The sequence below is a fragment of the Simochromis diagramma genome, unplaced genomic scaffold (genome assembly GCF_900408965.1).
Source record: "Simochromis diagramma unplaced genomic scaffold, fSimDia1.1 OVJJ01000669.1, whole genome shotgun sequence".
Classification (NCBI taxonomy): domain Eukaryota; kingdom Metazoa; phylum Chordata; class Actinopteri; order Cichliformes; family Cichlidae; genus Simochromis; species Simochromis diagramma.
Genome location: NW_024387458.1, coordinates 4,732,213 through 4,752,939, shown reverse-complemented (window position 1 = coordinate 4,752,939; position 20,727 = coordinate 4,732,213). Strand labels below are relative to the sequence as shown.

Genomic DNA, 20,727 nt, shown 5'->3' with positions numbered 1-20,727 from the left:
CTGTTAGCACATTACCTCACTTCTTCTACCAGTTAAAGGTAAATTTGTCAGGTGGGAAGTGCATCATGGGGAAAGTGACATGATAATTTGTATTATTTCCTTCCTTTTTGGATTTACCCAGCTGAATTTAACAGCATAGAAGCACACGTGTGCTGTCATGGCTGAACCAAGAAGCCTTTTATTGCTAGTATTAATGAAGTGTGCCTTCAAATTTTGGTTTAGTGCACCCTAATCTTTAAAAAGGTTTAAAACTAGCAGTCCAATGCAACACAGGGCCTGTACAATCTTTTTTTTCTGTGCTGGTAGGTTTTTTCCTGTCAGTTGCACTATGCAAAGCAATGATGTCAAAGCCACAGCAGAACATTAACTTTCTGCACACCTGAGTCACATGCATGCATGCTTTTTTTTTACTACTCTCTTTGCGTAGCCTAGTCAACTCTTACACTGGCCTTGAAGAATCATTTTGTACTGTAATTGCACACTAGGTTTGCAGCTCAGTGATCTTTATGACTCCACATCAGGCTGTTGTGTAAAAAAATAATTATGAAACTATGAAAACAGAAAATGTCTCAAGGCAAATTCATACACAAGTCTTTATACTGACACACACAGGCTGCGTAGCAAAAAAAAAACATTACCAAACCAAATTACTGTAGAAACACCGAAAATTACAAGAAAACCCCCATCTCATTACATCCTTCTTAGAAAGCGACCAAGATTTAACCTGCTTTCATCACAAATATCCAAAAAGATGATTAAGTGCTGACCTAGATCTAAAAACGTTAATCTTGGCCTACTTTGAGCATTTCAGGAAGTAGGCTTTCTTGTGCCTTTCAGCTCTCCTGATAATCTCAGATTGTCAGTCTATCCGAGGTCAAAAGTATTAAGAATTGTTTTTTTTTTGGCGAGTTGTTGGTGATAATAAGAACCGTTTTAGGTTTGTTCATTGAAAAAGGGAAAACAATAGCAGGAAGGTGTCTTGACCCATGTTCAGCGGGCCCCCTCCCCTTCCTCTCTGAACAAAAAAAGTACTAAAGTACCAAAAAAAAGCCTAAAAAAGCCTCTGAGACTGAAGAAGTCACCTGGATGAATCATGAAATGTTTCTCCCATTGAAAACACTACATCCAGATGAACAGACTCAATTTTATTGTACAGCAGAAAGGTGACATGGCATGTAAAACCATACTTGACTCACGTTTGCAACTACACAAGATTTAGCCCAAGAGGCCTCTGTTTTTCTCAGCAATAAGTTTGATGACAGAACAGCAGTGAAGCTTACTGTCAATATGGGTGTAGTTAGTAACTTAGCTCCACACAGCAAACAGTGACTGCGATGTTGAACTGGGGGAATGAAAGAACATGTTTTTCTAGAGTCCACAGCAGCCCTCACTTCTGTTATCAACATTCAAGACGTTTACTGGGAAAAATCTGATAAAAGTCCTTTAGCAAAGCATCTGTTTAACGAGCTTAAACAAGAAGAAAATTGATCTTTCCTCTTACTCTCATCCAGCGGCACTTTGTTTTACACAGCTACAGCAAAACTGACTAAAAACTAAGGCTGTGTGTATGCAGACAAAATGCACGTTTACATGTTGCACTGGCTGAGAACAGCCCATTCTTTCTCTTTTTGACAGTAACACCTGTACTATGCCGAGGTGAATCTAAACGACGATCACTACATTAATTTTAAAGCTATGGTTACTAATATTATACGCATGAATTATGCTATAATATTAACTGTATTAAATACAACTTTAATGGAAAAAGCTACTTGACTATAATGCATCAGATTCTCTCACGTCTTGACAGAGATGCCTTCAAATAGACTAAACTTTATTAAGATAGCCTAGTAGTTCTTTTCCAGTATTACTGATCAAAGCATTTAGAATACACACACATTAATACAGTACTTTTAATGCTAAACTATTGTATAGAGTTTTTTCTCTTACAATGCTGATATGTCTGCAGCAGCAGGGTTGCTATTAAAGGTGCATCTTATTTTGCAAAATCAGCGGCTGTGCTGTTAACGCCTCCCCTTACAAATACACTTGTAGCAAGATTGGGAAATCCTGGGTTAACTTAATGAGATGATGACCAGCTTCATGTGACTGCTTAGTCTGATTGACATGTCAGGGGTGAATCCAGACAAAGGAAACATACCCTGGGTATACTAACCTTGCTTTCAATTACAGGCCCCAGTACCTAAGCAAATATATTACTGCATATAACAAAAATGCTGCTGAAATGTGTTTGTTTCATGTGTGTGAATTAATATATAGGATGATATATTAGAATATCACACTTTTAAAATCACCAAATACCCTATATCTCTGAAAAGCCCTATACCCAGTGACATAGGGCTTTTCAGGCTTAATTACTGGTTAATTGAAAGTAGCTAAAGTATTAGTAAAAATGCAATTTTTAACACTGAGTTAAAAGTAAGTTTGGGCTTTCAGTAAACGTTTCTCTTTATGTGCCTTTCTTGTTCCCTTTTACCCATTAAACACCGCAACACTTCCTTCATTTCACTTCAGAGACACATCCAACCCTGAACAGCAGGTTTTTTATATCGAGGCTAAAAACACAGCTAAACAGCCCAAATATGGCAAATGTTACTTATAATAATTCACAGGTGGGAAACAAAAACAGCTGCATGAATGCTGAGTTTCACACTGGTCATAAGATACTCCATTTGTCTTCCGGGCTGCCTACGAAGTTATGAATGACAACTGAATCTGCCACACAGCTAGTGCTGTGCTGGCTCACTGTCCGAGTACAAACCCCCCTGCAGTCCTCTAAGTGTACTTCCGGCTTATTCTTCAATATTTTCCGCTCCAAGTGTACTTCTGAGTCTGAGCTTCAAATAAACTCACCCGTGTAGACATCACTGTGGGCTGTTTTTGTTTTTTATCCTACTTCTGGTAAAACTCTGCATCAAGCTTCCGCTGACAGAGGTAAACGCACAGACTGACGTCGAAAGAGGCGGGATTTCAACACGTACTGTAACGTCATCACGCAAGCGACGGGAAGCTTGTTTCTGAAATCCTTAGACACCCATAAAACTGATCTTCTCCCAGGTTGGATTGCTCCAAGGTGACAAAAAAAAAGGCTGTGTCAGATAATAGATAAAACAAAATCTTTTCTATATGGGGAAAAATGATCCACAATAACATTAGGCTGGGTTTAGACTTAGTTTTAGATTACAGTCTTCAGTTTTTATTATGCCTGTGTTTTCCTTTCATATTAGAAACCCTCAGAAATTTCAAACTGGGATGTTATTTAGGGATATCAAAAGTTATGTAGCCCTTGGACCAGGCTTATCTGGTCCTAAGTCCAGCTATAATAAAACAATGGCGTTGAAGAAATAAATGTTTTAGGAAATCAGATATTAAAATGTCAATTTGTGGATTATACAACATTGTAATTTGCAATATAAAGGTGAAAACACATATTAAACATATAGGCATTATTATCATTGGGAACAAGAATTATGGGAGAAAAGAACAAATAAACAAAAAAATGTGGCTAAAATGTGAATGTGCTTAGTCAGATGGATTGTGGATTCTGTGAAGAAGATAATGTGTGAAACTTTTTTGTTTTGTTTTCTCAAAATAGTTTCTGTAGATGAAGAACTCAGTGCAGTAGAGCAATGTTCGGATGTGGTGGAGGGGAGAGATTTACATCACGGACGTGCAGCCAACAAATCTGCAGGAAGTGTTGATATGATGCGGTAATGTCAGTATTGACCAAAATATCTGAGGATTGTTTCCAGCAGCTTGTTCCATCTGTGCTACTTAGCAATAAGGCTGTTTTAAAGGGAAAATGCATATGTAAGTGTCCAGTGAGTGTATGATCTGTCTGCTCTGGGAATCATATCGTTTCCACATGAAAAACTTCTAATAAAGAACTACTATAAATGTGCAATTTGATAACCACGTCTTGTTCTATGAGTTATAAAAACTTAAATATAACTGCCTTCAAATCACGTGGACAGCAGAAAACTATTTATGAAAACATAAGCTGGAAAACAAGATGCTTAAATTTCAAAGGCAAATGGAAATCTTTATTTCAGATGTGGAAAATCTGTAAAGTAAAAAAAAAAAAAATCTGTAGAAATGCTGCGAGGGGATCCAAAGTTACTCATAATGATGCAGTATTTGATCTGGAACTCTTAATTATCATGACAGCTACAGTAACGACTTGTGCTTCTTGTTTTTTGAGGAAAAGAAATGATTGCTTAGAATCATAGAAAAGGTTAATTCAATGTGATAAAACAAATTACCTTTAGTGAAAAAAAAAAAAAGCAAAATGAAAATCAAAGCCATTAGAAAAAATGGATTTAATGCCCTTTGATGTAAAGTTGTTACTGACAGAGCAGCACACAAAAGTGTAGTCTTGTTCTTAGGGTGTTAACATCTCCATTTTGGGAGTAATTTTAATTTTTTAAATGTAAACACCTCTTCTTTAAAAATAAAGAAAAAAAAAAGACATTTGCTATCGTATACATCATCTGGGATACTCTACCATCATTAAATGCATGTCAGAGAATTTTGCAACATGAAACACCAGCCTACTAACCACCTCATGCAGCTTAGTGGTTAACAAACTAGCTCCATTGGCCCAAATTATCAACTTTTTTTTCCTTTTTTGCAAGAGACAAGACAAAATCCTTAAAATACAAAATATTTATTTTCGAAAATGTCTTTATAAGAGAAAAACAAAACGAGAAAAGGAAAAAAAAAATCAAAAACCAAATCAAAACCATACAAATTGTTTGGTTGCTAGCATACCACACTAGTGCTAGGAACTAACAATGGAGAACTGTTCACCCGGGTTAACTCACAGACGCTCAGAGGCGATGATCTCCACCTCTACCCTGCGATCTCATTGCATCCAAACACTGAGGCAAACAGAAGCGCCGAAAACATGGCACTAGTGGTGAAATGGCATCCTGTCTGTTCTAGAAACTTATAATAGCAGGAGGGGCAGACGTGGCAACCATCTGATTTCCTTTTTAAAAAAAAAAAAAAAAAAAAAGAAACACAAAAACCAAAAACAAAGAAAGTGTTTAATACATATCTGAAATACAGAGGGGACTAACTGTTGGCATTGATATGGCGAGGAGGAGGAGGGAAAAAAAAAAAAAAAAAGAGCTAGAGGGAGCTCTTGGGCTAAAAATCAGCACTCCAAGGAGCATCCCAACCTTCCAAAAACTGAACAGTGTGCTTCTGAAAGATATGGAGGAGGAAGAGAAAGCCTCGCAGAGCCCGAGGCCACAGAGGTCAAAGTTGCACCTTTGAGGTTGCAGTGGAGTCAGCTTTAAGGCTTGGCAGGCCGAACCTTACAGCAGATATAAACATATATATATTCTTAAACCTTTCCATCTTTTTTTATTGTGGTTGTACAATATTCCCTGATGGCCTGATATGGCCGCTGAGTGTTATACAGAATCCTGAAGAGATATCAAAATTAAAAAGAATAAAAAGAAAAGGAAAAAAAAAAAAGTGATGAAATTGTCCGTGGAGGAGGGGTAGAGAGGGGGGAGGGTTTGATGGTGGGGGATCCTGTTTTGTTGCAGTTTGTGGGACTTCCTGTTGCTCTCCCTTGTCCCCTCTGAAAATGTTGCACACGCTGGTCAAACACACAGTTTCTCCATCTCACTGCTGCAGTGATCTGCTCTGAGGGGGTTTAAAAAAGAAGAAGAAAAATAGATTTAGACGAGAGAAAGAAGACTGCACATATAACCGAATCCTTTAATTTTACTCACCTATGTCAGCTTCTTGGCTTTGTTGTAAAGCGAATCCACGACTTTGCTCATGTTCTGAATTGTTTCCAAAGCTGCTTCGTATGTTTTGTCCACTGGGGGTTCTTCAAATATGATCAAAACACCTTCACCTTGGTCGAGGATTCCTAAGGCGGCGTGCAAAAAAACAGTATTACAGCAGACTGCCGAGTATAGCTTTGCAAAATACTTTTTTTTTTTAATACAACAACACAATTACCGTGAAACTTTTTGTCCAGAATCATTTGTGATAATTTCCTCTCAACATCGCCCTAAAGAGATAAAGATAAGGAATTAAAAATGAGCTGAGATACACAAGACTGAATGTTAGCTTAAAAAAAATTTAAATAAATAATAAATCCAAAATGCAGCAACACTTACCTTAGATAGTTTGATTAGACCTGATATGTGTTCTATCTGAAAACCAAAGGACACAAATTAAATACAGGTCTTAATTATACATTTTTCAGTTGTAATGATGAAGAACAAACAATAACATCAGTCTGTACTAGTATCTAGTAATAGACCTGTTGCAGTCACGCAGACTTCAGCTTCTATTGTTTGATAGAAATACGCAGTATAAACTGTATGATTAGCACAAGAGTTAAATCAAATAGAAAAGCTTTTAATGTAGCTGCCTCATCATGCTAATAGTCCACAGTGTGTCCGTGTGCCATTTCTGGATATGCAGGGTTTCTCCAGGATCACTCAAACTGATATACCTTTGGGAAATAAGGTGATGCATCTAAAATATATTCACGCAGTTATGCAGTGACTCTAGAGACAAAGATGCCAGTATCTCCCAAAGTTTTCACCAAAATGAAAGTGTAATAAACCAAACAGCAGGGGAGGGGGAAGCATTATTGCTTGTAAAATCAAGCTTTCAGGCCAAGAGATGGTATCGCATTAACTCAGAAAAGCAGAGGGGGGCTTATATGGCTGCCAGGGCAACAAAGTCTGCTAGCGGCTGTATTTACAACGATCCCCCATGTTATGAGATGTTTTTTCTTCAAAGACACAAATTCAACTTTACTTTTCAGCAAATGTAAAGTTTTAGGACTGATTGGTAAAAGTTTTCACATTTTGTATTACAGTGGTGGGTTTCCTATATACACCTGAGCCTTGTATGTTCTCACCTGCACTCTGGAAAATGGTTCAATGACTCGGATGAGGTTTTGTTCCAGCAGGTTGTCGTACAGCTTGGCCAGGTGAGTGTTGATGATTGGGTCGTCCCGCAGCTCTGCTCTGTACTCTGTGAGGGCCTGGAACATGCCAAACTCTGACTTAGGAAAACTTTAAATTGTCAAATAACAAGGAGGCAGCTTACGACACAAAACGTCAAGGTTTTAATCCTTCAAAATGAAAATCGAGGACCTAACGTTAACTTCTGAGTGTGTCACCTCACCCTCAGCTGACAAATGTGAGGCCAAAGAGACCATAATGACAAAATGTGTGTTTCTTTATCTTTATCTAAAGCCACCGGGCAAAATTTGACAATGCAAAAGGCATTCTTACCTTTTCAAAATCTGCTAATGATCTGTTCTTGCTGGCCTGGGCTACACATTTCAATGCTTCTGTCTACAAACAGAAAGATGAGAAAAAATATTAGTAATGTTTTTATCAAGAAAAAAAAACATTAATGAAGCACCCACACAAAACTAAGAAATATCTGGTAGTTACAGTGAAGGTCATTTTCTTCTGAAACACACCAACACATTTATTTAAATTCAAATATCATCAAAGATTTGAGTAAAAGTCTGCAGCACTCGCACAAAAACTGTGTGCTTCACTTAAAGAACACGTTTATTACACCTTTGCACACTAAAGCTGCTGCTTTGTGAATAATCCACAACTGATATTTCTATTTTATTTAGTTCAAAAGGTGGTTTGCAGCATTTGTGATTCTTTCCGTGTTTGGATAAAAATCCAGTGACAGCTTGTACTTGCCTGTCTGCCTGCGTATCTGAGGGCCAGTTTACCGCTGATCAGGGCTTGTACCTCCTCTGGCCTGAAAGAGTCAAGTAATAAATACATTCATTAGACATTTAAAGAGTGTTTAGTACCACGTATTACTGTAAAACAGTATAAGTACTACTTACGAGTTGAGTACAATTTTGCACAGGAGCATGTATTTGAGTGCTGTGATGGCTCTGGGGCTGTCGATTGAGTCGTAACCCTCGAAGGCCTCAAAGAAGTAGGAGTAGGCTGTCTTCCAGTCTTTCTCCTCTGCTGCATGGATGATCCCTGCACCAGAGATGACACAGCATGACAGTTACCATTTCAGGCAAAAACAAAAACCCACAACAGTGAAGTATGTGATGCTTCAACAAAAACTCGGAGCGCCGAGGCTGCCATATGACTGCATGACTCCAAAGAGTATTAAAACCACCATGTGCTGAGCTTCTCTGGGCGTTGCCCGACATGGACAACTTAATCATAACGCTGGAAAGTACAAAAGAAATGATCATGTTGTGTCATATTTTTCAGGCCATATTGTGTTATGCAGCTATAAGTCTAAGAATTTAGTCAGCCATCCTGTAATCAGGAATTTAGCAGTTTGATCCCAAGCACCTCAAAGTCTGTATTTTGCCGTGTAGTCAAAACACTGAAAGTCAAAAACATCCCGGATGTGTCATGAGTATGTATGCAATCGTAAAAGGGCTGCCTGAATGCAGCTTTTGGTGCAAACTGCTTTAAACTGTTTATAAGACTAGAAAAGCTCCACTCCACCATTTATATCCATGAATAAATATGATAAGATCGTGCCTCCAAGCTCTTCTGGCTTCAACATCAGAAACTGTGTGGTTTTCACATACTCATAACCGTTAGAGGCACTGGAGATCAAATCTAAATTTGTCATGCACCTGTCGAGAAAAGACCTGCTTTATGTTATTAAAACACAAAATAATTATTAATAAGGGTAAAAATTCTTGATGGTGCAGCACTGTCTACATCAACATTTTATTACTCTAAACCACCATAACTTCATTCAACTTAACAAGAATAGAAAAATGTGCCTTTTTTGTAAATAAAGCTGAAACTAAGAAAAAGGAAAAAAGGCCAGAAAATGACCATTTACTATGAGATCCTATCAAACAATATTAAACTCTAGAAAAGGGCATCTCGTCAAAGATTTATGGCATGCCTGGCACCTACTCAATGACTGAACCAAAAGAGGATAACATGGTAGACATCAGGCACTAATTTTCCACATATCCAACTTTTGCAATCGAACGACATAAAAGATTCTATCAATGACAAAGTCTGAATTTTTGCATGGTAGTGTTGCAGGAAAGGATGGCTTAAAAAGCCAGAAAACTGTGCCGATCTCACATCGTCATAGCATCTGCTGACATCAGTCCTTTCCCCTCCTCTGAACAACTAAGTTGTTCATTTTACTGTAAAAATGTGAAACTAACCCTTGCAACATTTTTCAAGCATCATCAGTGTTAAATCTGACACCTCTTTTTTTCACTAGTTATTCAGAGGGACTGTTTAGGCTGATTATTACTTTTTCTTAATCAGTATCGGATCATTGCGTTTCTACTGAGCAGAGCATGGATGATGTACCTTCAGGCAGAGGTATAATATTATGTAGTCTGTTCAGTTACCTTCTACAATGGAAGAGCACACCATTCATTAGCTGTTATATCCATCTACCTTATTAACCGTTTCAGCCCCATGCAAGAAATATTCAGCAGTAATCAGCCGGTCAAGTGTCAACCTGGCCTTTACAATCCCGCATCTTTATGAATAAAAAAATGAAGGAAAAAAATAGTCTCCCTTTTGTTAATTCACCCAGACAGAAAGTTATTCCAGGTAAGACTTTGGTAACTCTTACCTGACTGCATGTCCAGAGCTGCCTGGAGCTTTGGAGGACAGTAAATGGCGTTGGCGGTGGTTCTGGCTGAAGTGAGGGCTGCGCGGGCCTTGGGCAGGTTACTGAGGGCGTGGTATGTCTTACTTTCAAGCAGCTGCACCTCAACCAGAAGAGCTTTGTCATCCATCTTTTTCAGCTCCTGGAGCAGCTGGGAGCCTGAGGGTAAGAGGGCAAATCTGGGTTAATATTGTGTACGCCAGCTTCTGCAATAACTTTGATCAAAATTATGTAATTGCCTGGGGATGAATGCACAATTATAGTGCTGATATGTGCTGCTCAATTTCCTCCCATAACCCCTTATTTATGAAGTATTTTAGTCAAGCATTAACTTTTTAAATTTAGCACTAGAAGAATGAAAGACTTCTTGCCAAATATCTTGGTGGTAGAAAACAGACATTGCTATTCACCCAAAACATAAAAATATTAAAAAGGATCTCTAAACACTCACCGAGAGCCAAGGCCTCCTGGTATCTTTTGGTGTCAAAATAGAGCGAGATCAGTCGTGCCTGAAAGAACAAGAAGCTGTTAGATGAGCAGAGAACAGCAGCAACAGCTGTGACATGGAAACAGTTATAAGAAACAACTAATGACAGAATCGTACCCTTTATTAATTCCATCAGAGTAATCTTAACTTCTACAGCATTTTGATGATGAAAACATCTGGTTGTAACTGGTATCAAACTGTTTCTTGCAGGTATCATATCGAGCTCCGCACTGAGCATCAAGAAATCACACCGTGAGCATTTTATTAGCTTTCCAATAATTGCTGTAAATTACAACTACAACTGTCATCCTCTTCAGGCAAAGGTAAAGAATTCTTAGGTTTCCTGTTTTCATCCAGGTTCATCTCAGAGTCACAGTGGTGGTGTTGCACAACCAATCGCTCCATCATTATCTGTCTGAAATCACAGCGTCTCCCACTCCATGAGTCAGAACGCATTAAATCTGATCTCTCCCACAGCTGCTATTTATGTTTGGGATATCATATTTCTTTGTTTTCACTATCATTACTCATAAACTGTGTTCCATGTCAGCACTAAGTGAGGTCAGGTGGGAGGACAGATATATCAGCTAGCAATAACTTCATTTATGACAAATCCAATAACCATCTTTATACTCCTCTTCTATCAGAATAGCACAGTTCATGTACTGCAATTTGTTGCTTTTACTACTCTGGAGGTCTTTACTATCAAACTTCCAAAATACAAAATAATCCCCCACTTAATCCAGTTATCTTTCCCCTTCCTTTTATAAAGTAGAAAGGCCACATCTGGTGTAAAAGTGATAGAGTTCAGGAAAAAGACTTCGTAGCACTGTTTTAACACTTTTCTGCTCTCATACGTGGTGTGGACAAAGTATGTATGGGCTTACACATTTTAGATTTTTTACAAGCCTATGCTAGACATCTTTTTACCTCCAGAGCTTGTCGTAGGAAGGTCCTCTTCTCAGCCTTGGCCCATTCAATGCATTCAAGACACAGCTCCACCTCCTGCCCCGTTGCTGCTTCCATGTCAAGGAATAGATCTAACAGAGAGCGGACGAGCCGAGCCGCCTTGGCCTTACTGATGGACATCAGAAAAGGCCTCACAAATTTCAGGAGTCCACCAAGTTCTGTGGACAAAAACAAAAAAAAACTTATTCAAAACTTTAAGAGCAAAAACATATATATGACAACATCTCTTAGTCTGAGCAGCGCCCTGCAACAGTTTTAGTGAAAACTTATTTTGTTAACCCTGAAATGAGGAAAACTGAGTTTTTTTGTTGCAAAAAGACGTATAACCTAAACAGATTGTGAACCTAACTTGCTCACTGGCAGGTTTTCTCTCTGATTGGCACCTCCTGCTGCACCTAAAGCAGCTATAAGAGCTCTTATCAGATCAGCACAAGTTCACACTACAAATGCTGAAATCTCAGTGAGATATTCTTACTAGATGTAACCATTATCTGTATGGTTTATATTTTTATATTCAGTTGATGTAACTTGAATTTCACCCCTGTCAGATGAGCTTTTCTGGAAGCTTAACTTTTCTCATGTTAGAGTAAATCAATTCCGACTTTAAGTCTAGACTCAGAGTTTACTGAAACTGTTTTCTGGAACAGGACCCAGGTTTTAGCCAAACATAAAATGTACACAGAATGTCTTTGAACATTACCTGCAGCTTGTCCCGTTTTTGCCAGCAGTGTGCCCAGCTCCAAGATGCTTTGTTCTTTAACTCTAACCGCTTCCTCATCGTTCTCTTGAACATCTCTTCTCACTGATAAACAGAACAAGTTCACATGAGAAAAAAAATATTAAAATATAACTATGAGGCAAGTAAATTTACAAACATGCATAGTGATCCACACTTTATTATAACAATACACAGTCCCATCTTGTGATTTGTCATGTGACATAAACAGTTTAACCAAAAATATTTAAATAAATAAAATTAAATTTTCTTGGTTCTATAAAATCCTCAATAACAAAATCTGTAGAAATACTTTTGAAATGCCAAAGCTGTGCAGGACAAAACTGAGATATCTTAGTCCCATAACCATCTCCAAAATCCAACTAATTTACTAAAGAAAACAATCCTGAGGGAAACAGTCAATTTGTGGCTTAATAACTAAGAAATGATTTTGCCCCTTTGAGCAGTTTCAGGGGAATTGAGCATTTAATAATTTCAGCACTGATACTAGAGATATACAGGTGGAAAGAACATAAGTTCCTTAGAGGTAAACAAGAGAAAATGACATCTTGCCAGCTAGTAGGGCTGGTGTGACAAGGCAGATTGGGGACAGCTATGTCTGTTGTGGGAAATGTAAGAACTCTTTACCACTACTCGTGTGTTTACACCATCATTTAGTTATTTATAGAGGTCCAGCTGATTATGAAACAGGTTATAGGTCCTCTCGCTTTATAAGGTAGCTGCTTTTCACTGTGTTGTTGAGAGGCTTTTGATAACAGGCTAATGATGTTAGCCTCAACACTAACTATGCTAACATGACAGTCTTTAGTTGGGTCAATGACAACTGTGCTCAGTGTCACAGCTCCAACACACACACAGTGGAACTCATGCACAATTCTGACAACCACCAACAGACACATTCCATGGCTAGGCCTAGAGTTAGCAACGGTGCTAACGAGCTAACATCCACCAGCTAGCAATTCCCGTTAGCCACCGTTCTACAGTGAGTCAGCACGGCACACCACCGGCTCCAGCTATTCAAAGCCACTAGCTACATGCTAACCCCGCCGCCTCACACTAACTGTAAAATCATTAATTACAGCAGTGAATGGGATGATATTCACCTCAAAACACCAGCCTAAGACTCACCTATTGAATGTAGGATGTCGATAGAGGCGTTGCGATCCGTGCTAATGAGAGACTGAGCTCTCTGAAACTCAACCACCGCTGCAGCCGCCATCTTCCTTATTCAAATGCTGCCTGAATGAAAAATACGTGCGGGGACTACGTTACCAAACGCCTGTGACGCCACTGTACATCTTGCATGTCGGGATTGAAAGGAATAATGGGAAATGTAGTCATCAAATTCCTTTGTTGCAGTATTAAAAACATAAATAGAAACTAGTTCTTATTTCTGCCCATGACAATTTTCTCCCCACAATAACTGAGAATCTTGGATCCATTTCGTCTTCACTTCTACCAGCTGTGAGAAATTAATGTAAATTTTGATGGCGTATTCAGTTTTTTTAAAACCTTGACTACAGTTTTTAGAGGTCTGTTTATTTTTCTGTTTTATTTTCTATTCAGTTTTAAAGTTCAGTTTAAAATGTGATCCCTTTCAGAGAGCTCCGTGGCTAAATGCCGCCCTAAGAACGATCATCCCTAATGATGCGCGCAGGCTTAAACTGTGCTATTCTGAGATCAGTTTGGGAGACAGTCTAAAAACTGATAAAACATTAATGTGGTCTATTTGGTGTGTTTGTTATGGATTAAAATCATGCAATTATATTTTTATTTAGTGCAAAATTACCCCGGCGTAGTATCCAGGTCATAATATCTCTTTAGGTCCCTAAATGTGTGCTGATATTCATTCTGTGCTCTTGCTGAAGCATATTCTAATTGGAAAAACATATACAAATAATGTCATTAAATTTACTGCATGTCAATAACTGTTGTCTTCTGTCTCTCATAGTTTTTGTTTTGTTCTTGTCTCTCAATGTTCTCCATGTTCTCCTATCTTTTTCCTCACTCCAAAACCAGCTGTGGCAGACGTTGCCTCTCCCTGAGCCTGGTTCTCCCAGAGCTCTCTCGTTAAAAGGAAGTTCTTCCTTCCCGCTGTTGCCAAATTGTGCTAACAGGGATTCATCATTGTTGGGGTTTGCACTCTAATACTGATCTTTTCATTATCTAGCATTGTAAAGCGCCTTGAGGTGACTCTTGTTGTGTGTTGGTGCTATAGATATAAAACTGAACCAATTTAAGCTGAATTCTATGGATACTAATTCTATTTTTCACAGTACACAAAACCTACTTTCTGATTAAAAACTTTAGATTACATTGCCTCGTGAGAGTTTTGCATGATATCACCCTCTCTATAAACGTGCTTTATTGTATTTTTTTTTTTAAATGTACTACATTTTTTACTGTGTGTTTTTTAAATGTTTGAGAGACGCGTGTGACACACAAAGCCTTAAATCTGCCTAGATTATTGCTGTGATCACTTCAGAAAAGACGATTATTTCCACACATGGAGAAACGCTATGGTAATTTCATCTAATAAATATAATATATCCTACAATAAAATGATGAAGTATGTTAGATGCTGCTGGCCGCATCCACACCAAGCTTGATAAAGAGAATACTTGCCAAGATAATGTTTGGACTTTCGACTACAACTTGCAAAGCCTTTTTCCCCTTCTGTTGCTCTAACCATATTGCATTTGTCACAATATGACTGATTTCTGTTCAACATGCAGTGGAAATGGATAAATTTGCTTTCTTTTTCGTTTCTTTCTCTTTTTTGTTACCTGACCATTTTAATCTTATAAAGGTGTGCATTGGTCACATCTTTCTCGAGAAAGAGATTTTAATCTCAAAGGACTTACTGGTTAAATAAAGGTTAAATAATGCATAAAAGTATAAAATCTACACAATTACTTAAGACTTTATTTATTTCTTATCTTTATGTATTTAAAAAAAGAAACGCTACTTTACCTCGGTTTGCACTTTGTTTTATACTTAAATATATAGTTGTATTTATTTGACTCTGACTCTATAGGCTTTACAGAACATTGGCTATGCAGATCAAGTGCATGTGTACAAATGGCAAATTAAATATTTTATCCCGACCTTTATCTAAAAAGAAATAAATAAGAATAAATTATTTCAATATAAATATTTGTAATAAATAAATACAATACAGTTGGGTTTTTACAGCAAGTTACTGTAAAAATAGCCCTCTGAAATATACAACACGGTATGGAGATTAAAATCTGCCAATCAGGCTGTACAATGGACCTATATTCACAACAGGCTTGCAAACCCGGGGCTATGCTCACATTACAAGTAGGCGGAGGGGTACTTCCAGATGAGTGCTGTTGCTTTGGTTATGTAGGTGCTATAGGGTGCCACGAGAAAAACATGCTAAGAGTTCATCGGGTTCATTTTCAGCACGTGTGTGTGTGTGTGTGTGTGTGTGTGTGTGTGTGTGTGTGTGTGTGTGTGTGTGTGTGTGTGTGTGTGTGTGGCTAAAGGCGGAGTGGTTTCCCATCAGAAACAACACCGCGCACAGAGCGCATAGCGGCGCCCCACCACCGCCTTTGCGTCAACCATCCTCACACAGTCAGTGGCACAACACAACATCAGCCCTCGCAGCATCCGCATCTCACGGCCAAGAGGACCAGGAGCAAGCACATCTTCATCCAAGCATCCATTCCACAACTGCCTGCCGTCGTCTGCGCACCGCCGACAGCAGGCGCGTGTTGATGCGCTGCTTGATACACAAATATATATTTTTAAACTCAGCTCGGATTACGTTCTTTGTTGCATTCATATCCTGCGAGATGGTTTCGTGTTTTTATCACGCCTCATAGGGAAGAAGAGACTCGATACGCGGAGCATCACCTCGATATCGCAGTTATTTTCACACTGAGCTGGAGACTTGGTAAGTTTGCTTCGAATCTAGGGGGCTGTTTTCTGTTTTTTTGTTTTTGTTTTGAAAGCCAGGCATTTTTTTTTTTACTTTTTGTGGATTCATTTTATGTGTAAACAATGCGCAGCGATATCCAATTAAGACAATATGATTATAAATGTAAAGTAAAGGGTTGTGAAGGTGAAGACAGACAATGCGTCGACGCATTGTTACACTTTCGGGGACGGGGGAGGTTTAAAAGATGAGGATTTGATTCATTTTTAAAGCCACCGCCTATCACAACCAGCGTTCTCGTTTCGACGCAGACGCTCAGTTTCAGCACCACGGAGAGCAACCGATGCACACGGCGAACAGGCCAATAAATCCTTTCATTTCAATCCAGCGCAGGCACATTCGCCTGATGCTTCGGTATCTCTCTCGCAACAAATAACTGAGCCACGAGGCTGATAATAGCTGATAACAGGGGCGCTGGAATGATGGATCGAACAGCTTGCATCCTGCGCAAGAGAGCGAGGTCGATCCACCGACTGCCTCTCGTGTTCAAAGGTGCTGCAGTGAGCAACGTCCAAATAAAAAAAATGCGAACATCCCTTTACGTATTTGTTCGTCTAATTCTAACGGACATCACTGTCGTGACATTGGGGTTTTTTTTGTTTTTGTTTTGTTTTTTTACGCTGATCAAACGCGACCTTCACCTGTTATTACGGTGTTTACGTTCCGGTCTTCCATTTTAGCGAGAAGGGTGGCGCGTGCTTCACTCTTACTCGTCGCCACTGACCGTAAAATATAGCTCTTATAAAATATTTACGACACATGATTCTATTTGAATCACACGTGCATTACTCTACATGCTCTATAATCTACTGCACATAAAAATCAGCTAAAGCGCCGTTTTCACACTCAAGCGTTTATAAGGTGATTATTGTGCTGATCATGTGCAGCAGCGGGGGTCTATACCGTTTTACTAATGAGCCTAAGCTATAGGCTGATCCATTCCACCACTTACTGAGTGGGATCAATACTGCTAATAAGCCTGATTGCCGGATAAAGCACTCAGACAAGAGTGCATGAAAACATTGTAAACAGATATTATCTGATGTAAGGTGAATGATGGTTCTGTTATCTGATGAAAAAGAAAAATGTTTGCTTCTATGAAAAAAAACTCACTGATAATCTAAACGGGAGTGATCTTTTACTAATTATGTTTCTGATTATTGATCTTTTCTGCTTCCAGCAGCAGTGGCCATCCTGAGACGCAGACAGGGAGCTGAAATAGAACAGTCAAGGTGGTTCTAATCCCCTCAGAGAGCTCGTTACAGGACAATCCCCTCCAGCGCTTTAGATGCCCAGCAGCAGCCTGTAGCCTGGGACTCTCAGCTCCCAGAAACATCCAGGCTTTGAGACCCTCAGGATCCCCCCCACCCCACCCCTTCCAAACGTCTTCTGAACCAGTGCGGCTAAAGCCCCTGGAAGCCTCCCTGCAGTCACCATGGGAACCGTGCTATCTTTGTCACCTAGCTACAGAAAGTCGGCTCTGTTTGAAGATGGACCAGCCACCGTGGGCCACTACACAGCTGTCCAGAACAGCAAGAACGCCAAAGACAAGAACCTGAAGCGCCACTCGCTCATCAACGTGCTCCCCTGGAAGCGGATCGTAGCGGTGTCAGCAAAGAAGAAAGGCTCCAAGAAGGTGCAGCCCAACGGCACCTACCAGAACAATGTTACCCACCTGAACAACGAGAACCTGAAGAAGTCGCAGTCATGCGCCAACCTGTCCACCTTCACCCAGGATCAGAGCACTCCAGCTCTCACCAAGAACTCCAACACAACGACATCGTCTGTCAAGAAGGCCCCCCTGACAAACTCCAATGTGGCCCCTGGCACCCCTAAGAGAGTGATCGTCCAGGCCTCCACCAGTGAGCTGCTGCGCTGCCTTGGGGACTTTCTGTGCCGACGTTGTTACCGGCTGAAGCACCTGTCACCCACTGACCCAGTGCTGTGGCTGCGCAGTGTTGACCGCTCCCTGCTGCTCCAGGGTTGGCAGGACCAGGGATTCATCACCCCCGCCAATGTGGTCTTTGTCTACATGCTGTGCCGCGATGTGGTCTCCTCTGAAGTGGCCACGGAGCACGAGCTGCAAGCCGTGCTGCTCACCTGCCTCTACCTGTCTTACTCCTACATGGGCAATGAAATCTCTTACCCGCTCAAGCCTTTCTTGGTTGAGAGCTCCAAGGAGACCTTCTGGGACCGCTGCCTGTCCATTATCAACCTGATGAGCGCCAAGATGCTGCAGATCAACTCTGACCCGCACTACTTCACTCAAGTGTTCGCCGACCTGAAGAACGAGAGCCAGAAGGAGGAGGAGAGGAGCCGCCTGCTCATCGGCCTGGACCGGTGAGGGGATGCTTGGGGGTGGGGTAGGGGCGGGGGAGCGAAGAGGTTTGGGGAGGTGGGGGCAACCTCCAGTCTGGGATTTAGAATATTTGTGATGCTTTTTATTTATAATCGTCCAAACTGCTGAGAAACTAGACTGATTCAGAAGTGTTTGACATTCACACCAACTTTGCATCTAGCAGGACTGATTGATGGAAGGAGGGGGGTCGGGGGATTGATATGGGTCATGTTTATCTCATATGTGTGTGTTTGAGGTCACAAAGGTCACCAAAAAATGGGGCTTAGGGTTTTAAAAAAAACTATTTCCAAACCAGCAAAGGATGGATTATGAATACACCCAAGAATGAAAGCTTGTTCTTCTTTTTTTCACAGTTATATGTAAACAAAGAAATGCCAGACTTGGGTAAATCCTTTGCTAACATGCAGATATGTTATATCTATATAAAATACTGAAAACTTTTTTTAAAAAAAGGAAAAAAGTTGTTTTGAAAAGGAAGCTTACATCTACAGCAATGAATGTGGACAGGACTGAGGCTGCAGCAGTGACCTTCTGACTGTTTGACGATGTGATGTGCACTGCCTACTTACTGCAGGAGGGTGAGGGCCATCGCCTGACTGGCTTTCTTCACGGATGAGCAGGCACCCCCGGCTGCAAACCCTGCCTCTCTGGAATGCCAACACCCACGTCCTCTCCATTAAAACAGATACGACTGGACATTTTTGTATGCATATCCGGCCATCTAAGGAAAGGACAGCGGGGGCCATCAGTGCTGGATCCATATTTTCGTGGGTTTCTGTTTACGGCTCTGCAGCGACCTGATGGACAATAAGCACTGCATTGTGGAACTTTTGATAAAAAAAAAAAGAAAAAAGAAAAGACAACAGCCAGTGGACATGTGGCCAGTCACAAGTGGTCATGTTGTGTGTGTTCAGAAAGACCTACTTTATTTTCATCTAGAAAAAAATAAAACAAGTTAATGGATGTTTTACTCCGAGGCTTGCACCTGTGGAGGCTTATTTATTGCTTTTCTGGAACAAGTTTTCTTTGATTTTTTTCTCCTTTTTTCTTTTTTTACTTAGAAAAATGTAACGTTTTTGCATGTGTGCCATGCAATTTTACAGAGTCTCCAGGAGGGCAGGAGCAGTTCTTCTTTTTACTTGATTTGTAAACCAACTGCATCTGCATTAGAGAATGCTGTGAACAAAGTGACACTAGTTTATTTAGCTATGCTTGCTAAAATAGGCTATTTGTTTACCAGGGAAATTCTTTTTTGTACTTTTCGTCGTTATAGGTTGTGTTGCAACCATTTTGGAATGATGTTTGAGTTTTTGTGCTTCTGATTCAGCATAGAAAATGTTAAAACAGTGCCATATCTTTGATGAAAATCCCACAAGTCTGAGAAAATTCTGTGCTGGTTGACCAGCTGTTGAATGAAGGTTGGATTTTCATCACACACTAATATAACGAAACCTAATTTATTGCCACTTATGTATTATTTAGGCACATTTAATGTAAATGAGAGACTGCAATGAGAGACTTTAAGGGAAGGACACGAAGAAAAGGTGAAGGGGGCTTGGTGGTTAAAGCCGGTGTGCTTATCTTTGGTGGGAATGAAGATTGATCTGGTTTATGCTAATGAATGTTGCAGGGATTTATCAGTGGATATCTAATTTAAAAAGAAAAGCCGTTAGATCAAAACCATGCTTAAATCTGACCATCACCGATGTGGCATCCCGAAGGACACCTTGACTCACGCTGAGCTGTTAGTTATGAGAATCACCCCGAGAATATCTTTTGTCCTGAGAGACTGACTTGAATCGGGAGCTATCCCAACCTGCTGTCCCCCACATATCAGTAACAGAAAGCACAAACCATTTTTACAGTGGAATAAATCAATTAAACCGCAATGACTCCTGCATCTCGACTGCAGAAAAGCACAGCTCACCCTTTAGGATAATCCATCAGCATGGCCTCTGATGAGAGAGATGAGGCAAGCTGCAGAAGACTAATCACAGTTTTAATCAGAAGTTACAAAGACATGGAATAACCAAACAGAAAGCATGCAGAGTACTTGAGATATCCCTCATTCTTTAACCTAATGACTTCAATTACTACATGAGCTACAGTATTTGGTTATATAAGCTTCACAATTGGTGTCTTAAGAGAAATTGTGTGAACTTCTTTAGCTTGCAGTATTCTGAAAATCTGTCTAAAAAGCTGGCAGTGCCAACAGAAAGCTCTGATCAGAAAGATCTGCCCCTCCTCACCCATCCTCTCTATTTCTCTCATCACTGCTGTGTTTGCGCGAATCAGAGAAAATGAGGAGCTCAGGCAGTCATGACCTGTGGCTTTTTCTGCTGTGGATGTGGAGTCACACGCTGGCTGAGAAGACAGTTCATTTAGAGGGATTTGCTCTGGCACAATAGAGGGACACGCACTTTGGACGGGCTTCTGCTCTAGCAGAAAAAAGCAGGGCATTTGGGATACAGGGCCTCAAAACAGACACCCTTTTCTCTTTCTCTCTCTGTCCACATGCCCACTTGAAACGTGCCATGTTTTTTCACTTGCAT

The 20,727-nt window shown here is 40.1% G+C and overlaps 3 protein-coding genes across 7 annotated transcripts in view; 1 reads left to right on the top strand and 2 right to left on the bottom strand.

Annotated features, from left to right (window-relative positions):
* The window catches only part of LOC120723080 (vesicle-fusing ATPase-like), a 28,924-nt gene extending 25,919 nt beyond the window's left edge, over window positions 1-3,005 (bottom strand). The window contains exon 1 of the mRNA XM_040014382.1: window positions 2,875-3,005. Coding sequence (XP_039870316.1) covers window positions 2,875-2,886 — 12 coding nt within the window. The 5' untranslated portion in view covers window positions 2,887-3,005. The remainder of the gene's footprint in view (window positions 1-2,874) is intronic.
* cdk5r1b (cyclin-dependent kinase 5, regulatory subunit 1b (p35)) lies at window positions 143-20,651 on the top strand. 4 transcript variants are annotated; one of them, XM_040014388.1, is made up of 4 exons: window positions 143-154; window positions 15,538-15,774; window positions 16,997-18,156; window positions 18,750-20,651. In XM_040014388.1, the coding sequence occupies exons 3-4, from the start codon at window positions 17,252-17,254 to the stop codon at window positions 18,769-18,771; spliced, it is 927 nt and encodes a 308-aa protein (XP_039870322.1). In that variant the 5' UTR covers window positions 143-154; window positions 15,538-15,774; window positions 16,997-17,251; the 3' UTR covers window positions 18,772-20,651. The 4 variants fall into 4 exon arrangements, with proteins under 4 accessions (XP_039870322.1, XP_039870323.1, XP_039870321.1 ...); XM_040014389.1 differs by lacking the exon at window positions 143-154 and having other exon boundaries at window positions 15,407-15,774; window positions 17,000-18,156; XM_040014387.1 differs by lacking the exon at window positions 143-154 and having other exon boundaries at window positions 15,407-15,774.
* psmd11b (proteasome 26S subunit, non-ATPase 11b) lies at window positions 4,324-13,176 on the bottom strand. 2 transcript variants are annotated; one of them, XM_040014385.1, is made up of 13 exons: window positions 12,981-13,176; window positions 11,817-11,918; window positions 11,078-11,274; window positions 10,112-10,169; window positions 9,625-9,819; window positions 7,883-8,027; window positions 7,731-7,791; window positions 7,299-7,361; window positions 6,920-7,045; window positions 6,165-6,200; window positions 6,004-6,055; window positions 5,769-5,911; window positions 4,324-5,674 (listed from the first exon to the last, which is right to left on the bottom strand). In XM_040014385.1, the coding sequence occupies exons 1-12, from the start codon at window positions 13,069-13,071 to the stop codon at window positions 5,769-5,771; spliced, it is 1,269 nt and encodes a 422-aa protein (XP_039870319.1). In that variant the 5' UTR covers window positions 13,072-13,176; the 3' UTR covers window positions 4,324-5,674. The 2 variants fall into 2 exon arrangements, with proteins under 2 accessions (XP_039870319.1, XP_039870318.1); XM_040014384.1 differs by having other exon boundaries at window positions 4,326-5,679; window positions 12,981-13,167.
* Window positions 20,652-20,727: the final 76 nt, after the last annotated feature.